The sequence below is a fragment of the Quercus lobata genome, chromosome 2 (genome assembly GCF_001633185.2).
Source record: "Quercus lobata isolate SW786 chromosome 2, ValleyOak3.0 Primary Assembly, whole genome shotgun sequence".
Classification (NCBI taxonomy): Eukaryota; Viridiplantae; Streptophyta; class Magnoliopsida; order Fagales; family Fagaceae; genus Quercus; species Quercus lobata.
The window spans coordinates 78,629,385-78,647,988 of NC_044905.1; the positions used below are offsets into that span (position 1 = coordinate 78,629,385).

General features: G+C 32.3%; 2 protein-coding genes across 10 annotated transcripts; both read right to left on the reverse strand.

Annotated features, from left to right (window-relative positions):
* Window positions 1-8,392: 8,392 nt before the first annotated feature.
* Window positions 8,393-13,789, reverse strand: LOC115976748 (putative F-box protein At4g17565). 8 transcript variants are annotated; one of them, XM_031098225.1, is made up of 4 exons: window positions 12,611-12,744; window positions 11,375-11,412; window positions 10,754-10,937; window positions 8,393-9,916 (listed from the first exon to the last, which is right to left on the reverse strand). In XM_031098225.1, exons 3-4 carry the CDS (start codon window positions 10,926-10,928, stop codon window positions 8,700-8,702), a joined length of 1,392 nt encoding a protein of 463 aa, XP_030954085.1. In that variant the 5' UTR covers window positions 10,929-10,937; window positions 11,375-11,412; window positions 12,611-12,744; the 3' UTR covers window positions 8,393-8,699. The 8 variants fall into 8 exon arrangements, with proteins under 8 accessions (XP_030954085.1, XP_030954079.1, XP_030954084.1 ...); XM_031098223.1 differs by lacking the exon at window positions 12,611-12,744 and adding an exon at window positions 13,579-13,788 and having other exon boundaries at window positions 8,394-9,916; window positions 11,363-11,412; XM_031098220.1 differs by having other exon boundaries at window positions 8,394-9,916; window positions 11,363-11,412; window positions 12,611-12,743.
* Window positions 13,790-16,116: 2,327 nt separating this feature from the next.
* On the reverse strand, window positions 16,117-17,922 carry LOC115978317 (F-box/kelch-repeat protein At3g06240-like). Of its 2 annotated transcripts, none has more exons than XM_031100337.1 (2): window positions 17,730-17,922; window positions 16,117-17,527 (listed from the first exon to the last, which is right to left on the reverse strand). In XM_031100337.1, exon 2 carries the CDS (start codon window positions 17,492-17,494, stop codon window positions 16,310-16,312), a length of 1,185 nt encoding a protein of 394 aa, XP_030956197.1. In that variant the 5' UTR covers window positions 17,495-17,527; window positions 17,730-17,922; the 3' UTR covers window positions 16,117-16,309. The 2 variants fall into 2 exon arrangements, with proteins under 2 accessions (XP_030956197.1, XP_030956196.1); XM_031100336.1 differs by having other exon boundaries at window positions 16,117-17,548.
* Between the last annotated feature and the right edge of the window lie 682 nt (window positions 17,923-18,604).

Below are 18,604 nucleotides of genomic sequence, written 5' to 3' on the forward strand. Positions count from 1 at the left end.
GTAGATCCGTTCCTTTATTTTGTTAATCACTATCATGTTGATTATTTTCTCCTTTTTAAAAAAGAAAATAGAAATTTTATTACATTAAGTATAATAATCAGTACATAAGAACCATATACTGCAGAAAACGAACAAGATAATAAACAGTACAGGGGAAATCAGACCTATTTCTGCATAAAACAACACGGCAGAAAAACTGTGCAGAAAACTGATACTGCAGAAAAACTGTGCAAAAAAAAAAAAAAACATAGAAAAAAAAACACATAGCAGAAAAATTGTGCAGAAAAATAGATAGAAAAAAACTGTGCAGAAAAACAGATTGCAGAAAAATCCATTTGTTTTTTTTTGTGTTAATCACCATACTGTTGATTTTTAGTACTAATGGGAGATCAGATATGTTTATCTCTTTTTTTATTTTAAAATAATATGTTTTGCTCTCTAATTTCTTTTCAATTATTTTATGTTTTAATAATCTTAAAATAAAATAATTGAAGATCAATTTGTATTTTGTGTTAATCATTGTAATGTTCACTGTTTAGTACTAATAGGCATAGTAGATTTGTTTGATTGTTTTGTTGATTTTGAATTTATTTGTCGTTCTTTATGATTTCTTTTCAAGTTTATTTGTTTTTGTCCTCTTAGTATTACTAAATTTCTAATCAATAATTTTTCTTTAAATTGGCCTAGATGGAAAGTGATGAGATGATACCTATTGAAATTAAGTATGAAGGAGACGACATTGACTTAGAAGATGAACTTGATGAAGTGGCTGAACTTCCTCCGCCAAAGAAGGCTAAGACTAAGTTTAAGAATAAGACAAATAACAAAGACAAAAAAAGGAGGAGGACTTCATATGTTTGGAGTTTCTTTGAGCTACTTCCTACAAAAGATGAAGAAAAGCCTACATGTAAATGCAAGAAGTGTGGAAAGGAATATATTGCTGTTGGAGCATACGGTACAGGAAATTTGAAGCGCCATTTGGATGTATGTCCAAGAAAAGACACAAGGGATGTTGGCCAGCTTATACTTGGCCAAAATGCAATGTCTGTAAGTTCACCTAAATTTGATCTTGAAAAATTTAGGGAGTTGTTATGTGCTGCTATTACAATGCATGAATTACCTTTTCGGTTTGTTGAGTATGTTGGTATATGGGCAATTTTTTCTTACTTGTGTGTTGATGTCCCTAATATCTCTAGAAATACTGCTAAGAATGATTTGGTTAAGATGTATAAGAGGGAAAAAGAAAGGATGAAATTTGTCTTGACATCTGCTCCTAGTAGAGTTTGTTTGACATCTGATTTGTGGACTTCTATAGCTACTGATGGTTATATGTGTGTTACAGCTCATTTTATTAATGCTGATTGGGTCTTACAAAAAAGAGTGTTGAACTTTTGTCATATGCCACCACCACATAATGGTGTGTCTTTGTTTGAAAAGGTTTATAAATTGCTATCTATGTGGGGTATTGAGAATAAGATTTTTTGTGTGACATTGGACAATGCTTCTTCCAATGATGTTTCTATTGACATGCTAAGAACTCAATTGATAAATAAGAAAGCACTTGTTTGTAATGGTGAATTTTTTCATCTTCGTTGTTGTGCTCATATTCTCACTTTGGTTGTACAAGATGGTTTGAAAGAAATTGATGTTGTTGTCCAAAAAATTCGTGAGAGCATTAAGTATGTAAGAGGCTCACAAGGGAGGAAAAAAAAGTTTTTATAAATCTGTTAAACAAATGGATTTGGATAGTAAGAAAGGTTTAAGGCAAGATGTGCCTACTAGATGGAATTCTACATTTTTAATGCTTCAAAGTGCTCTCTATTATTGACATGCTTTTTAACACCTAGAGTTAACTGACTATAATTTTTAGCATTGTCCTACTGTTGATGAGTGAAAAAAGGCAGAAAAAATTAAGAAGTTCTTGGCTTTTTTTTATGATGCTACCTTAGTCTTTTCTAGCACAAAATATCCAACAGCTAACTTGTATTTTCCACAAGTTTTTATTGTTTATTTTACCTTGAAGAAAGAAAGTGATAGTGAGGATGAGTATATGAGAAAAATGGCAGATCAAATGCTTGTGAAATTTGAGAAGTATTGGATAGAGTTTAGTGTTGTTTTGGCCGTAACAGTGGTCTTGGACCCTAGGTATAAGCTGCCATTTATTGATTGGTGCTATCAAAAGCTTTATGGGTATGGTAGTTCACTCCAATATTTGAAGGTTCGTGAGAAATTATTTGCTTTGTTTGGAGAATATGTGAGTAATGTTCCTACACCTTCAACATCTTCCGGAATGGCTGGTCAAGCTACTCAAGAAACTGAAGAACATTATGCTAATGAGGGATCTTTGTCTATGATGCAAGTATGTTATTTTATTATTATTCTTTTCTTTTTCATTTTAATTTATATTATGAGATTTATATTCTACTTAGATTAACATTTATTATATTGTTTTTATATGTAGGAATTTGATTCCTTTCATAGTATGGATGTGGGTAGGGAAGCACAAAAAACACAATTGGAGCTCTACTTGGATGAACCAAGAGTGGATAGGAATGCAAAACTAGACATACTAGCTTTTTGGAAAGGAAATGAATTTCGATATCCAGAACTTGTTGCCATGGCTCGTGATATTTTGAGCATTCCTATTTCTACGGTTGCTTCAAAATCCACTTTTAGTGTTGGGGGAGGAGTCATTGATCAATTCAGGAGTGCACTTAAGCCTGATGTTGTGGAGGCATTGGTTTGTACAAGAGACTAGTTATATGCTGATATAGGTAATGTATTTTTTATTTACATGTTGGCTGAATGAGTTTTAAGTTTTATGATGATTTTTTGAAAATAAAAATCTAATTATAGGATAGATATAAATGGGAAACTTTGTCTCAGGTGAGATGATTCACCTGATTGTGCTTCAGTGCAAACAACATTCCATACTATTATCTTTAAAAGTCAAATTTTATTTTGATGATAAATCTAGTAGAATGCTTCATTTGTCCTTTCAATGTTCTACTCCACTACCCATTTTATGGTTTGATATACGTTATGAATCATGGTAGCAAGGTCTGATTGACGTTATGAGTCATGGCAGCAACTTATGACCCAATCTCTAATGAACTTACAGATTAAGGAAAGAATGAATATTGGCCTGATCAACTTTTTCTTCTATGTTCATGTTAAATGAAAATGTTATTGTTAATACCCCTTTCACTGGTCTTGTATAACACTATAACAGTAAGTTAGAGAAACCTACTAGAAATTTGTGTTGGGTTCTAATAGGTTTTAATTTTGTTTTGTTTTTCGGTAATTTAGTATATGATATGATACCTTCATTTCCATAAAATGTCAAATAGTAGTATAGAACAATAAACCAAGGTCTTAGTTTACCCTGGATATAAATTGTTGTATAGATGTTGTTTTGGCAGAATACATTTGTTTATAGATGTTGTTTTGGCATACTTGGTAGACAGCACAAGTTCATTACTTGTAATTACTACTATGCGAATGGCTATTATTTATTTAATTGATTCAATTGCTTGATTATCCACTATTTCTAAATTTCTTATTTATAATGCTTTGATAAGTTTTTAATGTTTCATTAAATTTTTTTGATGTAGAACTTGCACAATCACAATTGGAAGAGCTCATTGAAGATATAATGAACATGAATATCAATAAGGATGAGAACAAGGAAGACACCTCTTCAATGGAACCCTCAATGAATCCAGTCCCTTAATCAATGATGACTTTTACTTTTTGATATGGCACTTGGATTTTGCCATTATGGATATTTTGATATGCCATATATGTAATCATTTTGGTTTTTAATTTCTTAATATGTAATGTCTTTAAAGTTTTTTATATGGCTCTTGGATGCCATGTAATAATTTTGGTTTTTATTATTATGGCACTTTGACATATTATTAAATTTGATTGTATGGAGGTTGGAACCTTTTGGACTAGTAATTTTATTTTGAAGGAATGAAAGAATATTTGCTTTCGTTATTATTTGAATTTTTATTACTTGATTTATGGTTGAATTATAATTTTAGATGTATGAGAGTTGATAACAGGTTATTCGGGTTAAGTTTAACCTATTAATTAAACAGGTTGTTCGGGTTAGTTAGGATTTATTATTCAAACAGGTTATTAACAAGTCATTTATGTCAACCCTATTATGACCTACTAATTAAATGGGTTAAATTTGTCGTGTTGGGTTACCCGTTTAATAAACAGGTCATGTTATGGTTGAGGAATCCTGACCCGTTTATTAAACAGGTCAGGTTCGAGTTGACCCATATAACATAATACTTACAGCTCAACCCAACACGCAAACACGAATTGCCACCCCTAACTAATCCTTCTAGGTCCTTACTATTTGTCACAACTTGTTGAATTGGACGTTTATGCATGGTAGACAATCACTTATATATAGATCCACCATATTTTCTTTACCACTTATAGTCTATTACATCAAAATTATGATTAGAATTATTGCACAAAAGTTGTATCCCTGGTCTTTCTCATATATAACACTAATTAAAAAAAACTAATAGATTCAGAATCATTACACCCACTTATGTATAGCATAGTATTCTCCCCAGCATTGACCACACCATTTGCCAAAACCCCATAAAATACTCATCATAGAAAAGCATAGAAAAAACGTAAGTACATAACTAAGGAAGTGCAAAATGACAGATATATCGACTCATATAACATGCTACGAGGTAAACAGAATGATAAAGTAGATTATTGAGCTGCACAGTATGTAGAAAATTTAGAATGGGGACTTACCAAAAGGAAAATTTAGAATGGGGGAGGGGGTTCACCTTAACGTCTTGTAGTGATGATCCGGTGGCTATAGCTAGTTTTGTCTATGACTCTTTGTTTTGGGGTATGTTCTTGTTTCATGTCACCCGCTTATAAGATGCATTATTGCCGTAAAGCAATCAAAATTCAAACCAGACTTAATTTTTTTTAGGTTTGATATGATAACTTGGTTTGGAAGTTCAGTGGAATCGGTGGTCGTCAATTTAACTGACATTCATTTCGTGGCTTAAATTTTTTTTGATAAACTAAAAAAATAATGGGTCTAGTTTTATCGATAAACGAAATAAGAAGAATGTAATTAAGAAAAGAAGATATATTTTTTTGATACACAGAACGAAAAAGAATGTGATTAAGGAAATTTTTCGATAAACAAAATGCAATAAAGGAATTTTTGCCCCTTGAGATTCATGTCTCTGACTCTCTGCCTACCTTCCCACAAAAAGAAATATTGATCAGATTCTAATCTAAATAAACATCTACACGCTTGTGCTACACATTTAGACTTATAGCATGTTATATTATTCATCTTAGAAGATGTCAACCTCTCACCAAGGAAGTGTAAAATTACACATATATACAGATGCTTAAAACGTGCTTTGAGATACAAGGCATAACAAAACTGATTATTGAGCTACATTTTCTTTTTTTAGGCACAATTGCTGCTGCAAAAATATCACAATAAGAGCACCATATAAATTCTACTCATTCTGACATTTCTTCAATCACATAGTACACATACTCTGTACACAAAAAAACAATTTACTCATGCATGCACCTTAACTTGAACATGACATATTGACACAATAAAACCCAACATTAATTAGATGACAGATGGTAGTAGGAAAATGAAAGGCCTTAGAGACAATAAGTCCACCCCCCCACCACCCCCCCCCCCCAAAAAAAAAAAAAAAAAAAAAACCTTAAAACCAATGCTCAAATAAACAGAGGGAAAGGCCATTAAAAAAAAAATTTGAGATTAAAAAAATGTACTTTTTTTGTTTTTTTTGTGTATCTTTGGTTTTTTATTTTTTACAATATATAAATTATACTCTAACTTAATCTAAGTGTATATGTGTGTGAAGTTCCCTCCTGAAGACTTGAACTTCAACCCTTGCCCCTCACACCCCACAGCACTTATACTTATGTATCTTTGGTTTTAGTTTAAAAGAAATCTTCAAACTTTCCAAGTATTTATTTCCCAAAGTTTGTGGCACATCAATAGTGTCGTGTTGGCTGTTCAGCTGTTCCAAAAACAAGATAAAAGGATTTTATCCTCTACTATCCAGCGCAGGATATGCATGTGAAGATTAATAAAAAATTAAAAAGAAAACCCTCGAAATGATTTTGGGTCGCTGAAAAAAAATTATATTACAAAGAGGTTAATAATGCACATCTACATTTTGTCTTATCATATAATAATAAACTATTATAATCTTGGGTTTTGGATTCGAATGTTTTTATCACCTCTTGCTATAATACTATATTAAATTATTGATTGTCCCAAAAGTTTAAACTATTGAAATATGGTGAATTTAATTATTTAATCACATACTTCTAACAAGTACTAGTCTTACAATGGGAGCATGATTGATCCTAATGAGCAATGATATTGTAGCGTGCTTGGTCATTGAGATACTTTGGATCTCAAAGAGTATTGAATGATTTATATTAGATTGTGCTTATTTGTGATGAAAATAGCCAAATGATCCTTAGTGACAAGGAACGGATACAAAGTAGACAAACAATATAAAGTTGATCGAGAAATTAGTTGCAAGTAGCTACAGTTTCAAATCCTATAAAGTTTAGCAAGGAAATGGTGAACGTGATATGTTAGAGTTGTACAAGTTAAATTTATTTAAAGGTAATAAATACTCGAAGTTGGGTTTTTAACAGTATTGTGTGTATAGTACAGTCAATTTCAAGGCAAACTCTCATACTAGCTAGTATGGTTTCCTTAACTTTATCTATATGTACTTCAAATTTGGTAAAGTATTAGATACTCTCGAAGTACTATAAATGCGTGCTCTCTCCTCTCACATGAATGATAGGTCTTACCATGAATTTAATTAGTAAGATCCACCATTTATGTGAGAGAAAGGAGTATGCATTAATGATATTCTGAAAGTACGCAATAATTTTCCTTCAAATTTATCTCGTAGAAAGACTTATTTTTTTATGTAATAAATTCGATAGTTACAATAAGTAAGGGAGATTACTTAATTGCTTACTTCCTAAAATCCCTCCCATTAAAATTAAATAACTTCCTAAAATTTTATATATTTTAAAGGAAAATTATTGTATACTCCCGAAGTACCATAAATACGTACTACCATTCATGTGAGAGGAAAGAGTACGCATTTATAGTACTTCGAGAGTATCTAATAATTTTCCTATTTTAAAAAGCAAGGGTTTACTACAAATTTGATTTTTATTTTTATTTTATTTATTTATTTTAAACCCAAAGTTTCCTTTTCAATTTCTCTCTAAAATCCATAATATTTGCTCTTTAAATAAAACCACAGAAGGTATTCTTTCTCTGTCTCTTTCTTGCTTCCAGTTCATATATATCAAATATTGTTTGAACAAGATATGGTAATTTTATTTCTCATTTGAAGTTTTGGTAATTTGAATTGCAGATTCAAAGATTGTTTTGGATTTGAATTTGGGATTTTTTTATCTCTACGTGTGTGTGCGTGCGCATGCATGCAAGTTATATGATTGAGCACAATAATGTTGACCAAAAGAAGAAAATCGGTAAAAAGAGCTAGCTAATGAAGGACCAAATTGGGACAAATTAATGTAATACTATGTAGATGAGGGATATTCCAGATAAATTCAATCAAACCATATAATTTCTTCTTTAATCTCTCTCTCCCTGAAATTTATAATTTCTATTTTGTATTTAAAGCCATGGAAGGTATTCTCTCTCTACAAATTTTGTCTTACTTCTAGTATTTACGTATATAATACTACTCGATCAAAATGTGATAATTTTTAATACAAAGAAATTGGGGTTGATTTAGATTTGGATTTGAGATCTTCATTTATTTATATGTTTAAATAAAATTCCCTTGTGTTTGGGAGTCTAATCTCTCTAGTGTTTCTCCTCATTTTTGCTACGGAGAAGTCAGCCTTTGTGCTGATCTTTTTGCTAAAGAGGGGAGCATTAATGAAGGCTGATTGAACTTTTGAAATCCTCCATCTTTCATCTTTGCTGTTAGCCTGTCATTAGACAATGCTGCCCAGCTCTATGTCCCATCTTGTACGCTCTATGATCCATTTTGTAATATTGATTATTGACACGATTGTTTTGTTCCTACTTTTTATATAAATAAATAAATACCATAGAATTTTAATTTATTGCATCCACTCCATTATGATTATTCTTTAATCATTATACCAAGATATCAATTAGTTTATAGTGAAAACATAGTTCCAACTAAAACAAATACACAATTGTTACATATTAAAAAAATAAAAAGAAAAAACAAGCATAAATTGTTCAAAAATAAAGCTCTGACCCCAGCCCCTTTTTATTTTCCTTTATCTACATCCACAAGTGGAGTGGTGGTAGTGAACTCACAAAAGCAGAAGGACTACTGATCTAACAATAATAAAATCGAATTTCTGAAAGATTTATATATAATAAAAAAAACTGAAAAAAAGAAAAAGAAAAAATAGGCTCTAGCTACCCAAGTTGCAAAAAATTCTCTCAATGATAACCAATGAGTTACAAAAATAGGGAAATGAAAAGCAACAAAATATATATAAGCTTCAAGCCTTGCCAAAATGATTGATCAAGCAGGGTACATGATCAACATGTAATTCTAACTAGTCATAAGAGATAGCATCATGAACAATGAGAAATCTTAACTAGTTAAGTAGTTATCAGAGAGAGCGTCCACGTTGCAAGACAGATTTGGAAAATACCAGGATAAAGTATTAAAGTTAGCACCTGGGAGAGATATTCTGCACCTTGGAACTTCTAACTCTAATGCAAAGCAAGTATCACATTCTTCTTTCAGGAGGGGGAAAGATTTGGGAAAGTTTGAGAAATTACCATCCAAGAATTGTAAGGTGTATTCGTATTTTACCACTAAAAGATTGTAAATGCAATTCATAGGTTGTTGGCTACCACTCCATTTGGTTACGTTGCTATATCCTGAGGTCTTAAGACTTAGAAACAAAGCTTCATCTTTCAAGTTTTGCATCTTCACCCATTTCATCTTCGCAAAATTTAGCTCATAAACTTCAAATGTCCACAGAAATGAGTCAAATCTATGAATCATTAAGAGCTTGTCATCAAAAGCAAGCAACTTCATTCTAGAACTCCAATCTCCAATGCGTTTTACTTCCAGCAGGGTCACATAAGGATGAGAATTCAGGTTTAGTACCCCAATTTCACCAAGATTAGTTAAAACGTATATCTTACCCTTGAACACAACTCCATCTTCAAACCATCGTTGCCCAGAACAGTCTGTAGAACTGCTAAAAAAAGTGTCATTCAAATCATGGACAGTCCAACTGACATCTGTGGATCTACAAAATTGTATAAATTGGTTAATAGCTACAATAATGAACTCCTGGGAAGGTGTACCTAAAGATGCAAGGATGATAGCAGAATAAGGCTTAGGAGGGCAAGGAAAACGGAGTTCATGTCTTGTAAAAGGATTCAGAAGCCAAATTGGAGAATCTTTCCTTTCTTTCTTATCTTTCATGATCATGTACCCACAAGTTAACCCAGAAATTGATTTGCCAACAAGGTTAGGCAATGTTGCCTTGTACAACCTTTGATCAAAGATGTCATAGAAGTAACAAGCTCTCTGAGCGTGATCTGATAAGAAGACAACGAGTGGAGGTTGGGATATCATAAACTCTTGCCTGTGTGCTACAGCATACAACCTCCATCTTCTGCAGACGCAGCCAAACATTAGATGGCCTACAGCACCTAGTGACTTCGTTATCTGATCAAGCAAACCCACAGGGAGCTCTGACCATGGCCTCCAATTACTATTGTCAACCATTTTTTTCTTCTTACTTCTAGAACCCTTGAGATTCATGTCACTGCGCCCTCGCTGCGCCATGCCTACTTTGCCACAAAGAGAAAATATAGATCAGGTTGTGCATATGGTTCTACATTCATAATAGTATCTTATTTTCTTTTAACCCAATTTTCCACATTACATACTTGTGCAAGACATTTGAACTTAACATTATATCATGTTCTACTTGGGCCAAAATCCATGTTACAACCAGTTTGAGTGCTAAGAGCATTCACATACAAGAATGCTATCTTATCCTATTTTACTATCTCAAAAAACTATTTTATTATTTATACAATACCATTTTACAATATACCAAAAATCCCAAAACTCTATTATTTTACCATTTTATTAAAATATTATTTTTTAATCTTTCCAATAGTCATTTTGATTCCAACGGTCACATTTTCCTTTGCCTTTATCATTTCTTTCCAACAATCATTTTTTTTTTCAAATTCAACAACTATTCTAAACAACCTACCTTTTTTTTTTTTTTTTTTTTTTTTTTTTGAGAAAGAACCTGCCAAATATCAATGTAAAATCTACATACATATTTATAGATGCATCCTGCCAAATATCAATATATTCAACTTACCAACTTTAATAATCCACACACATGAACACATATATATAGAACCTGTCAAATATTAATTTACTCAAACTTACTAATTTTAAAAATACACATACATATATATGCAACCTACCAAATATCAATGTACTCAACTTGCCAACTTAAAAAATCCACATATATATATATATATGCAACCTGTCAAATATCAATATACTCAACCTACCGATTTTTAAAATCCACATACATATATATACATGCAACCTATCCAATATCAATGTACTCAACCTGCTAACTTTAAAAATCCACATACTTGTATCTAGATGCAATCCACGTTCGAAATAAAGTCTTTTATGGCTTGCCAAACAATCACGTTCGATATACCAACGACGTTTACATGGTGATGTTGAATCCTTAAGAATTTGCCTTATTATCTCATCCTCATCTGAGTCATCAAAAAGCAAATTGCGAAAAAGAGAGCGATCCATAGAGACAACCTTGAAGACAATAGTATTAGGAAATTATCACTATTATTAAACAGGAAAATAATTAATAAAGGTTTAGAGAACATAAAACTAACAATATAGCAACTTATAAAATATACAATCTATGTTCCTATATAGAATACAGTTTTTATAAAAAAATTGATGTTAAGACTTATGAATAGAATACTTACATATTCTATTATATAAACTTTACATACTGATGTATGATTCATCACAAAAAGAGCATCCAAAAACTTAATAATAACACCGTGTATACAATCTAGAAAGGGCATTAACTTTACAGCTTTGGTAACCGAAATGATATCTACTTTAGTCAGCCAAACACAAAAAAAAAAAAAAAAAAAAAACCCAGCCACATAGACAGCAGTAAACAGCCACATAAACAGCTACCAGAAAAATTAAACACACTTAAATACCTTAAAACATACTTAAAGCAGCCCCATAACAGATTTGACAAATTCTGCCACTGAAACAGACATAAAAACAGCAACATAAACATCAGTAAACATCCTCATAGACAGCTACCAGAAAAATTAAACACACTTAAATAGCTTAAAACAGCCCCAGAACAGATTTGACAAATTCTGCCACTGAAACAGACATAAAACAGCCACATAAATAACTACCAGACTTCAGAAGCATATAACTGAAAACAGACTTCAGGCAGCCAAAGAAACACCCTTAAAACAAAATTAAACAGACTTAAAACAAAGGACTTCCTACACCCAAAATTACATGTGATAAAATGCTTGGTATGTATTATGTATCATATGAGCATGATAAATATTTGTACTTCCTATGTGTCATCAAACACACCCTAAAATATCCAAGAGCACTCTAACCAATAACCATGATAACCATTTGTTGCCACATAGGTTAGTGAACCATGATAACACATATTTCCCTAAGGATATACTCAAATTAATTGATAATGTGCCATATTTGCATAACTTGTGCGCTCTAATCATGCTGTTACCTCAAGTGAAATATAATCAGTTCACAGTTCACAAACGGGCTGAGCTCCTCCATTTTAGTACTTATTTTACACACATTTTGCTTCCTTGGCTTTGTGAAAGGTTAGAAAAAAAAAATTATAGATGAAATAGAATTTCAACATATAGAGTCTACTTTATGATGAATGCATTTTTTTTTTTATCAGATTAAGACATATTAGAATAAAATATCATATTTTGTTTTACAATTCAGCTACAGTGTAGAATCGCACTGTAGCACAATTCCAAATATTTTTGCAATAGTAGCTTTTTACAAGTCTGGATGCAGAGGTTGTTTTGGACTTTTATGCTAAATTGAACCAAAATATGGCATATAGCATTCCCAATGTGAATGCTCAAGGACCATAATATCAGCATCCAAGTCCAACACTTTTATCAGGCAAAACTAATTTCAAGCAGCAGAAAAAAACACAGAACCAAGTTCAAAATTTCACACATAAGCGGATACTTAAGACATGCTCTGATGTACAAGTCATAATAATAATAATAATAATTAACTATTGAGCTACATTTTATTTTTCAGACATAGATTCTATTCAAACAATTTTTCAGACATAAAGATTCAATTATCTCAGCCCTAGACAGAGGGAATGTACATAAAAAATCTGATATTAAAAAGCTTTTAAAGAAACAAAATATTTGGTTAAGAACCTGCTTCGAAGTTTTATGTGAAAACCCAAGCGACCACCTTCAATTCCTGAAGTAAAATGATCAGGTGACTGTAGCTTCTGTTTTTTGTTTTTTGGTTTTGGTTGGTGATTTATGTTGCTTATGACAACTGATTTAAGTACAGCTAAATGCAGCTCAATTTTCAATTTTGGCGGTTCATTGGTCTAGTTTTCCCGCCATGTATTTCGTGGCATTGATTTTTGGATAAACCCAAAAAATGTCTAAACTTTTTTGAGAAACTAAGACCAACGGCATAAGCTTATCCAAACTTTCCCGCTATTTTGTAAAAAAAAATTTAACTTTTTATATTTTACACATTTATTTTTACAAAATATCAACATCAATCTATCTATTCTACACATCTATTTAATAAAATATTAATTCATTTACAATTTTTTATTATTTCCTCACTTACTACCCTCTCTCTCTCTTTAGACCCAACACTACCAAAAAATATTAAATGCACAATCTACAATAATCATGTATATAAGCAAGGTTAGAGCATCCACCAAAATACAAAAAATCTTTTATTTTACACATTTTGACCAAAAAAAATACCTACAGCAGTGGATATAAAATTTTACATAAATGGACCATTGCAACCGTGCATTAACACTTGGATTTTATATTTTAGTCATTTTTTCTCTCTCCTTGCCTCTGGCTGCTCTCACTCTCCCTTTTTTTCTCATTTGATCAAATCATCAAACCATCTGATAAAGAACTAAAACACATTACCGTCGGTTCAGCAGAGCTTTGTTTTGGCTGCTAGAAGTGTGTATATTGTTTTCTTTGGTAAAACTAGAGACACCCAAATGAGAAAAGGGCCTAAAGGTTCATGCTCTGTGGGGAAACTAGAGAGATTGTGGCTGACGAAGAACTCGGCTTTTCCTCAACATTGCTGTTGCTTTGGGATCATAGGAATAATGAAAATGTAAGAATTTCGTCGTTACCTTATTTGGGCCTAGGTAATGGGTATCCATAAATAAACATATTCTGATCTCTCGCCACCGTTGCTGATCGCCACCGCCCTGATCTCTCGCCAATCGCCACAGCTATCTTTTTTCTTCGTTTGATGGTTTTGATGATTTTGATGAGTGGGTAACCTTTCTGAAGCCATTCCCAAAGAAAGGGATAAGGGAGAGAGGGGATACATTTGGAAAGATGTCAAATGGGGAAACAAGAAAAGAAACTTGTGTGAGATCATGTTTAAGAAATAAAAGTATGCTCCTATTTTTTACAAATAAATGGGAAGAGCTCCAAAAATTGGGCTATTTATTTAGGTGAATTTCTAAGATGATTCATGATACGTTAATGCAGGAAATGTGACAAAGAATTGTGTTTTTATACAAGTACTTCTAAAAAATGTGGGAGTAATATTTTACAAAACCTATGGACACAAAAACTTTTTATTTTCTAATTTTTTTTTTTTTTGGTAGGAAAATAATGAATATATGAAAAAGCTTTGGGGGGAGAAAATAAGAATTTTTGGGTGAAAAATGAGTATTTACATACATATATATATATATTGTATAAAAGTGGCATGCACGTATTTATGGGTATAATTGCATATATCTAAATACACATATGTACATGTGTATATGAGCATACACATGTATATACATACATATATTTTGAAAGAAAAAGGTACATATTTTTTTTAATGTAAAGAGAAAAGATGTATTTTACAAAAATGTATTTTTGAAAAAAAGGACATGGTAAGGGTACATTTTACAAAAATGGTGAGGTCATGTATTTTTTTGAAAAATGGACATGGTATGCATATTTTATATAAAAAATAGTATGAATGGGCATGACATGAATTTTTTGAAAAGTGGGCATTATAACGGTATTTCTACAAAAATGGTGATGTATGCATGGGTATATCATATGCTATTTTATCGATTGAAATCACCTAAACACAACAGTAATCAAACACCTATTTTTCAATTAATTCTGAGAAAAAAGGGCACTAAATCAAAATTAATTAGGCTTTGTTCATGCACTCTGTAAAATATTTAGTCAGAATTGTATTTGTGCCAAACTTCTAACAAACAAAGAAGACTTTTAATAGCGAAGCATTCAAAATGACAATGGAGAATTACGGCTAATTTTATCATGTTTGTGTATATGCATGAGGCAGACATGAAGAACACCTCTATTCAGAGTCTGTGGAGCTTCAATAAACAACTGATTCTCACATGTCGAAAGTCCCCGACTTCAATTATACATGTTTCATTTCCAAAACGGAATTGCATCCGATTCAATAGTTAGGGTCCGTTTGGATACAGCTGAAAACTGAAAACTGAAACTGAAAACTGAAAAACACTGTAGCAAAATAATTTTTAAATGTGTAAATAGTACCGTGGGACCCATTTTTAATATTTTTTTCTGAATAAAGTGATTGTGGGTCCCATAAACAGTGCTCAAACAGTGCATAAACAGTAAAATTTGTCTCCCGCACAGTACATGAACAGTATTTTTACTGTTCATTCGCTGAAAAAAAAAAAAAAAAAAAAAAAATTTAAACGCACTCTTAGAGTCATTATTGTAACGCAGAGTACCTCTAAATCACTTATAACAGATTTCGCCTTTTCAACATTTAACCTTTTTAAAAAAAATTTAGAATTTTGTTTATAGTACTTTTTTAGACTACACATTATAGAAATTGATATTCTACAATGAAAGAAAATGCTTAGTATTTTTTTTTTTTTTTTTTTGTCCGCCAAAAGACAAATTTTAGGCTCCCCACTATGTGCCTCACAAAGCAGACAGGCATGAGGGGCGCCACCAACAGATCTTATTAGATTCGATTGGCCAGTAATGAGGCTGCCGTTGAGTCACTCCGAATCCAAAAAGAGAGATGATTAGACTTGCCAATTCGTGCTTAAAATGAAAGAAACCATAACAATCAGGTGTTTGGCTGCACAAAGCTATTAATTTCGAAATGGATTCTCCTGTTTGAAGTTCATAGTTCCATTCCATCCATTGAAGCAAACCGTCACATTAATTTTTTTTAATTAAAAATTGTGTATAGATGCCACTTCATTATTAAAATTTAAAAGGAAAAAAAAAAAAAAAAAAGACAAGAATCCAAAACAAAATAAGGGAGAAAAAACGGATAAAAAAACACCACCACCAAAACAGAAGAAAAAAAGAACGAGAACTATTAAGCATTGAGAAGAAATAGAAGACAATTTTGCACAAGGGGACTTCTTGTCCCTCACCTTTTCTCCCCAATTTTCTACCTATTTTGGGAAGATTGCATTTTGGGGGGTTCGGGGAGAAGGCACCCATGTCCCATCAGTTTTCACTCCCATTTTCTTCTCTAATGAAACACACCAAAATATTGTTTTCTCTTCACTTTTCTCTCCCTCTTTTATATCTCTACCAAAATCACCCAAATCAAACTGGGTCTTATTGAGAGAGCAAAGTAATAGTTGAAATGTTATGCACAAAAGTCTACCCAATTGCTTAAATAAATCCAACTCTAGTTTGACCAAAAATCACGGGTAGCACAGATTTTCGCAATATAAACAATGCTAGATAAATAAACAAAAATTTTCACATAATTTCCATCCCCCAAAATTCTATCACAATTCCAATGCATAAAAAATAATAATGCAAAAATGAAATTAAAAAGGCAAAACCTATGGTATAAAAATAATTAGGAACCCAGGAACTCTAATTCTGAAACACAATTCTACTTGTGATTGAAACTATACTCTCCACATAAGCTATAGTCTGCAATGCATGAAACGAGTCTGGAAGCCCTCCAACTTCAAGATTCTTAGTTTCTCCAGAACCAAAGTTATACAAAACTACCCGTCCATTGTTACCCACCAAAAGAAGCTCACCATTCTTGGCAAATCCTAATGGCCTCTCAATTCCAACTAATGGTCCTACTACAAATTGTTTGATCCAAGACTCCTTGACCCCATATTCATACATCATCCATATATCAAAGTTTTTCGCCGTCACAGTCTCTTCTGCACTATAAAAAATCAAAGCAAGACAATCATTTAACACAGAAAAATTTTTCAGAATCATGCCAGAAACATCTTCCAACTCTGGCATCCTTATTATTTGAAAAACCTCGTTGCTCATGTCAAAGGATATAATAAGCTCAGTATCACCGTGTGGCCAAGGTTGCTCGCTGCGATAAGCCAACCAATGATAAGCTCCATTCAAGTATATTTCAGATTTACAAGGATCACTTAAGATTGAAGCATCTAAAACGGTGTCAATCTGCCTCCAAGAATCAGTACTTAGTGTGTAAACCTCAACTAGAGGAGGACGGTCTGGTCCTACAATTGAATCATCCCAAAACGAGACGATTCTAACCACCTTGTAGTCGTTAGATTTGTGATCATAACCAAATCCAAAACCTTCATATGTGTAGTCCACGTGAGATGGACAATGAACATGACGTGTGGGAAGGACCTTGAATTCTCTGATTGCTGGATTCCATAAGGCTATGCGGTAGAGATCATCATTGGGATGTTGATTAGAAATCAGAAAGGGACGATCGTAGAGGCAAATTACCCCGTTGATGCAGGCACCCAATATGTTCAGTTCCTGCATGTCATCATTGAAAAAAGGGGTTTCCAGATTGAGATCAAGACTGCCATTATCATTAGAAACAGGGTGCGAAGACAAGACAGTGTTTTTGGTGATAAGTTCTCGATGACTGACAAGAAGAGTTGGGTTTTTTTGAGAAAAATGACGGTGGTGTTTGGCAATGAAACCTGGGTTTTGGAAAAGAGTAGACCATGACTTGTTTACACACGTGAATCGCTTCAGAGATTTCACGGGAAGCCTTGACAGGATGTCTTCCACCAAGCTTTCTGGTAGATTTGCGCTCGCCATGTTGAATTATTGATGATGATAGGACGGCGCAAGCTGAAATTTTATTCTATTATTCTGAAATTCAATACAGGGTTACAAACTTACAATCCGATCCAATTAGTGATTGATTCTATATATAAGTATATAACTGTAATTAAATGTTATTTTAACAATTTTACATAAAAATAAAAGAAGAAAAAAGTTTGTAATTTTTGCTCCCTTCTCATAACCAAAAAAAAAAAATTCACTTACTTACTTTGAATTTGACGGAGGGTCTGTTGTTCTTTATTTATCATTAAAAAAATTACAGCATCACATAGTCACAGACGGCGCCCCTAGGCTCCGCAGATAAAGCAACACATCCGGCACCCACCACAGGTGAATCTTTACCCTTTCCTCTCTCTCCCTCTGGCGTCCGAACTCGCTAGTTACTCGGTCTGCTTCTTTTTTTTTTCTCTTTTTTTCTTTTGGGAGAGAAAAGATAGAACTAGTTTGCTTTTTATAACAGGGTTAGTTTGCTGACTTGCTCCAAGTCCTACACGTGGACCTTTCTTCAATTTGTTATTTTTTATTAAAATTTTTTTGAGAGGATTATCTCTTTCTCTTCTAATGTCATAACTTTCTTTTTTGATAATCAACGGATCTTATTAACAAAGGAACAGTAACTACAAACTAAAAAACAAAGAACAAGAACTACAAACTAGAAATCATAATCCAGCGGCCGCTTTAAGAAATTTTTTTAGGGTATTTTTTAAAAAGTATAAATTATATAATGTAATAAAAAAAATAAATTCATATATTGACAACAACAATAATAAAAAAAATACGTAAATATATAAAGTTTACAATTACTTTTTACGAGTTTTTATATTTTAAAGTCATTATATGATAGTCTCATTATCAATACTACAAACTACGTCTCTTTCAATGTACACAACCAAACAATCATTCATCCACTAAATGTAGAACAAATTATGAAGCAAAATTTAATTTTATTGACATAAAAAAAACTGAGGGTGTTTCCAAACTTTTTTGAAGGGTAGACTAATAAAAATTTTAAATTATTATTATTATTATTATATAAATTCAAGTTAGGGTGGTCCTGGGACCACCCTGGCCTTAAGGTGGTGC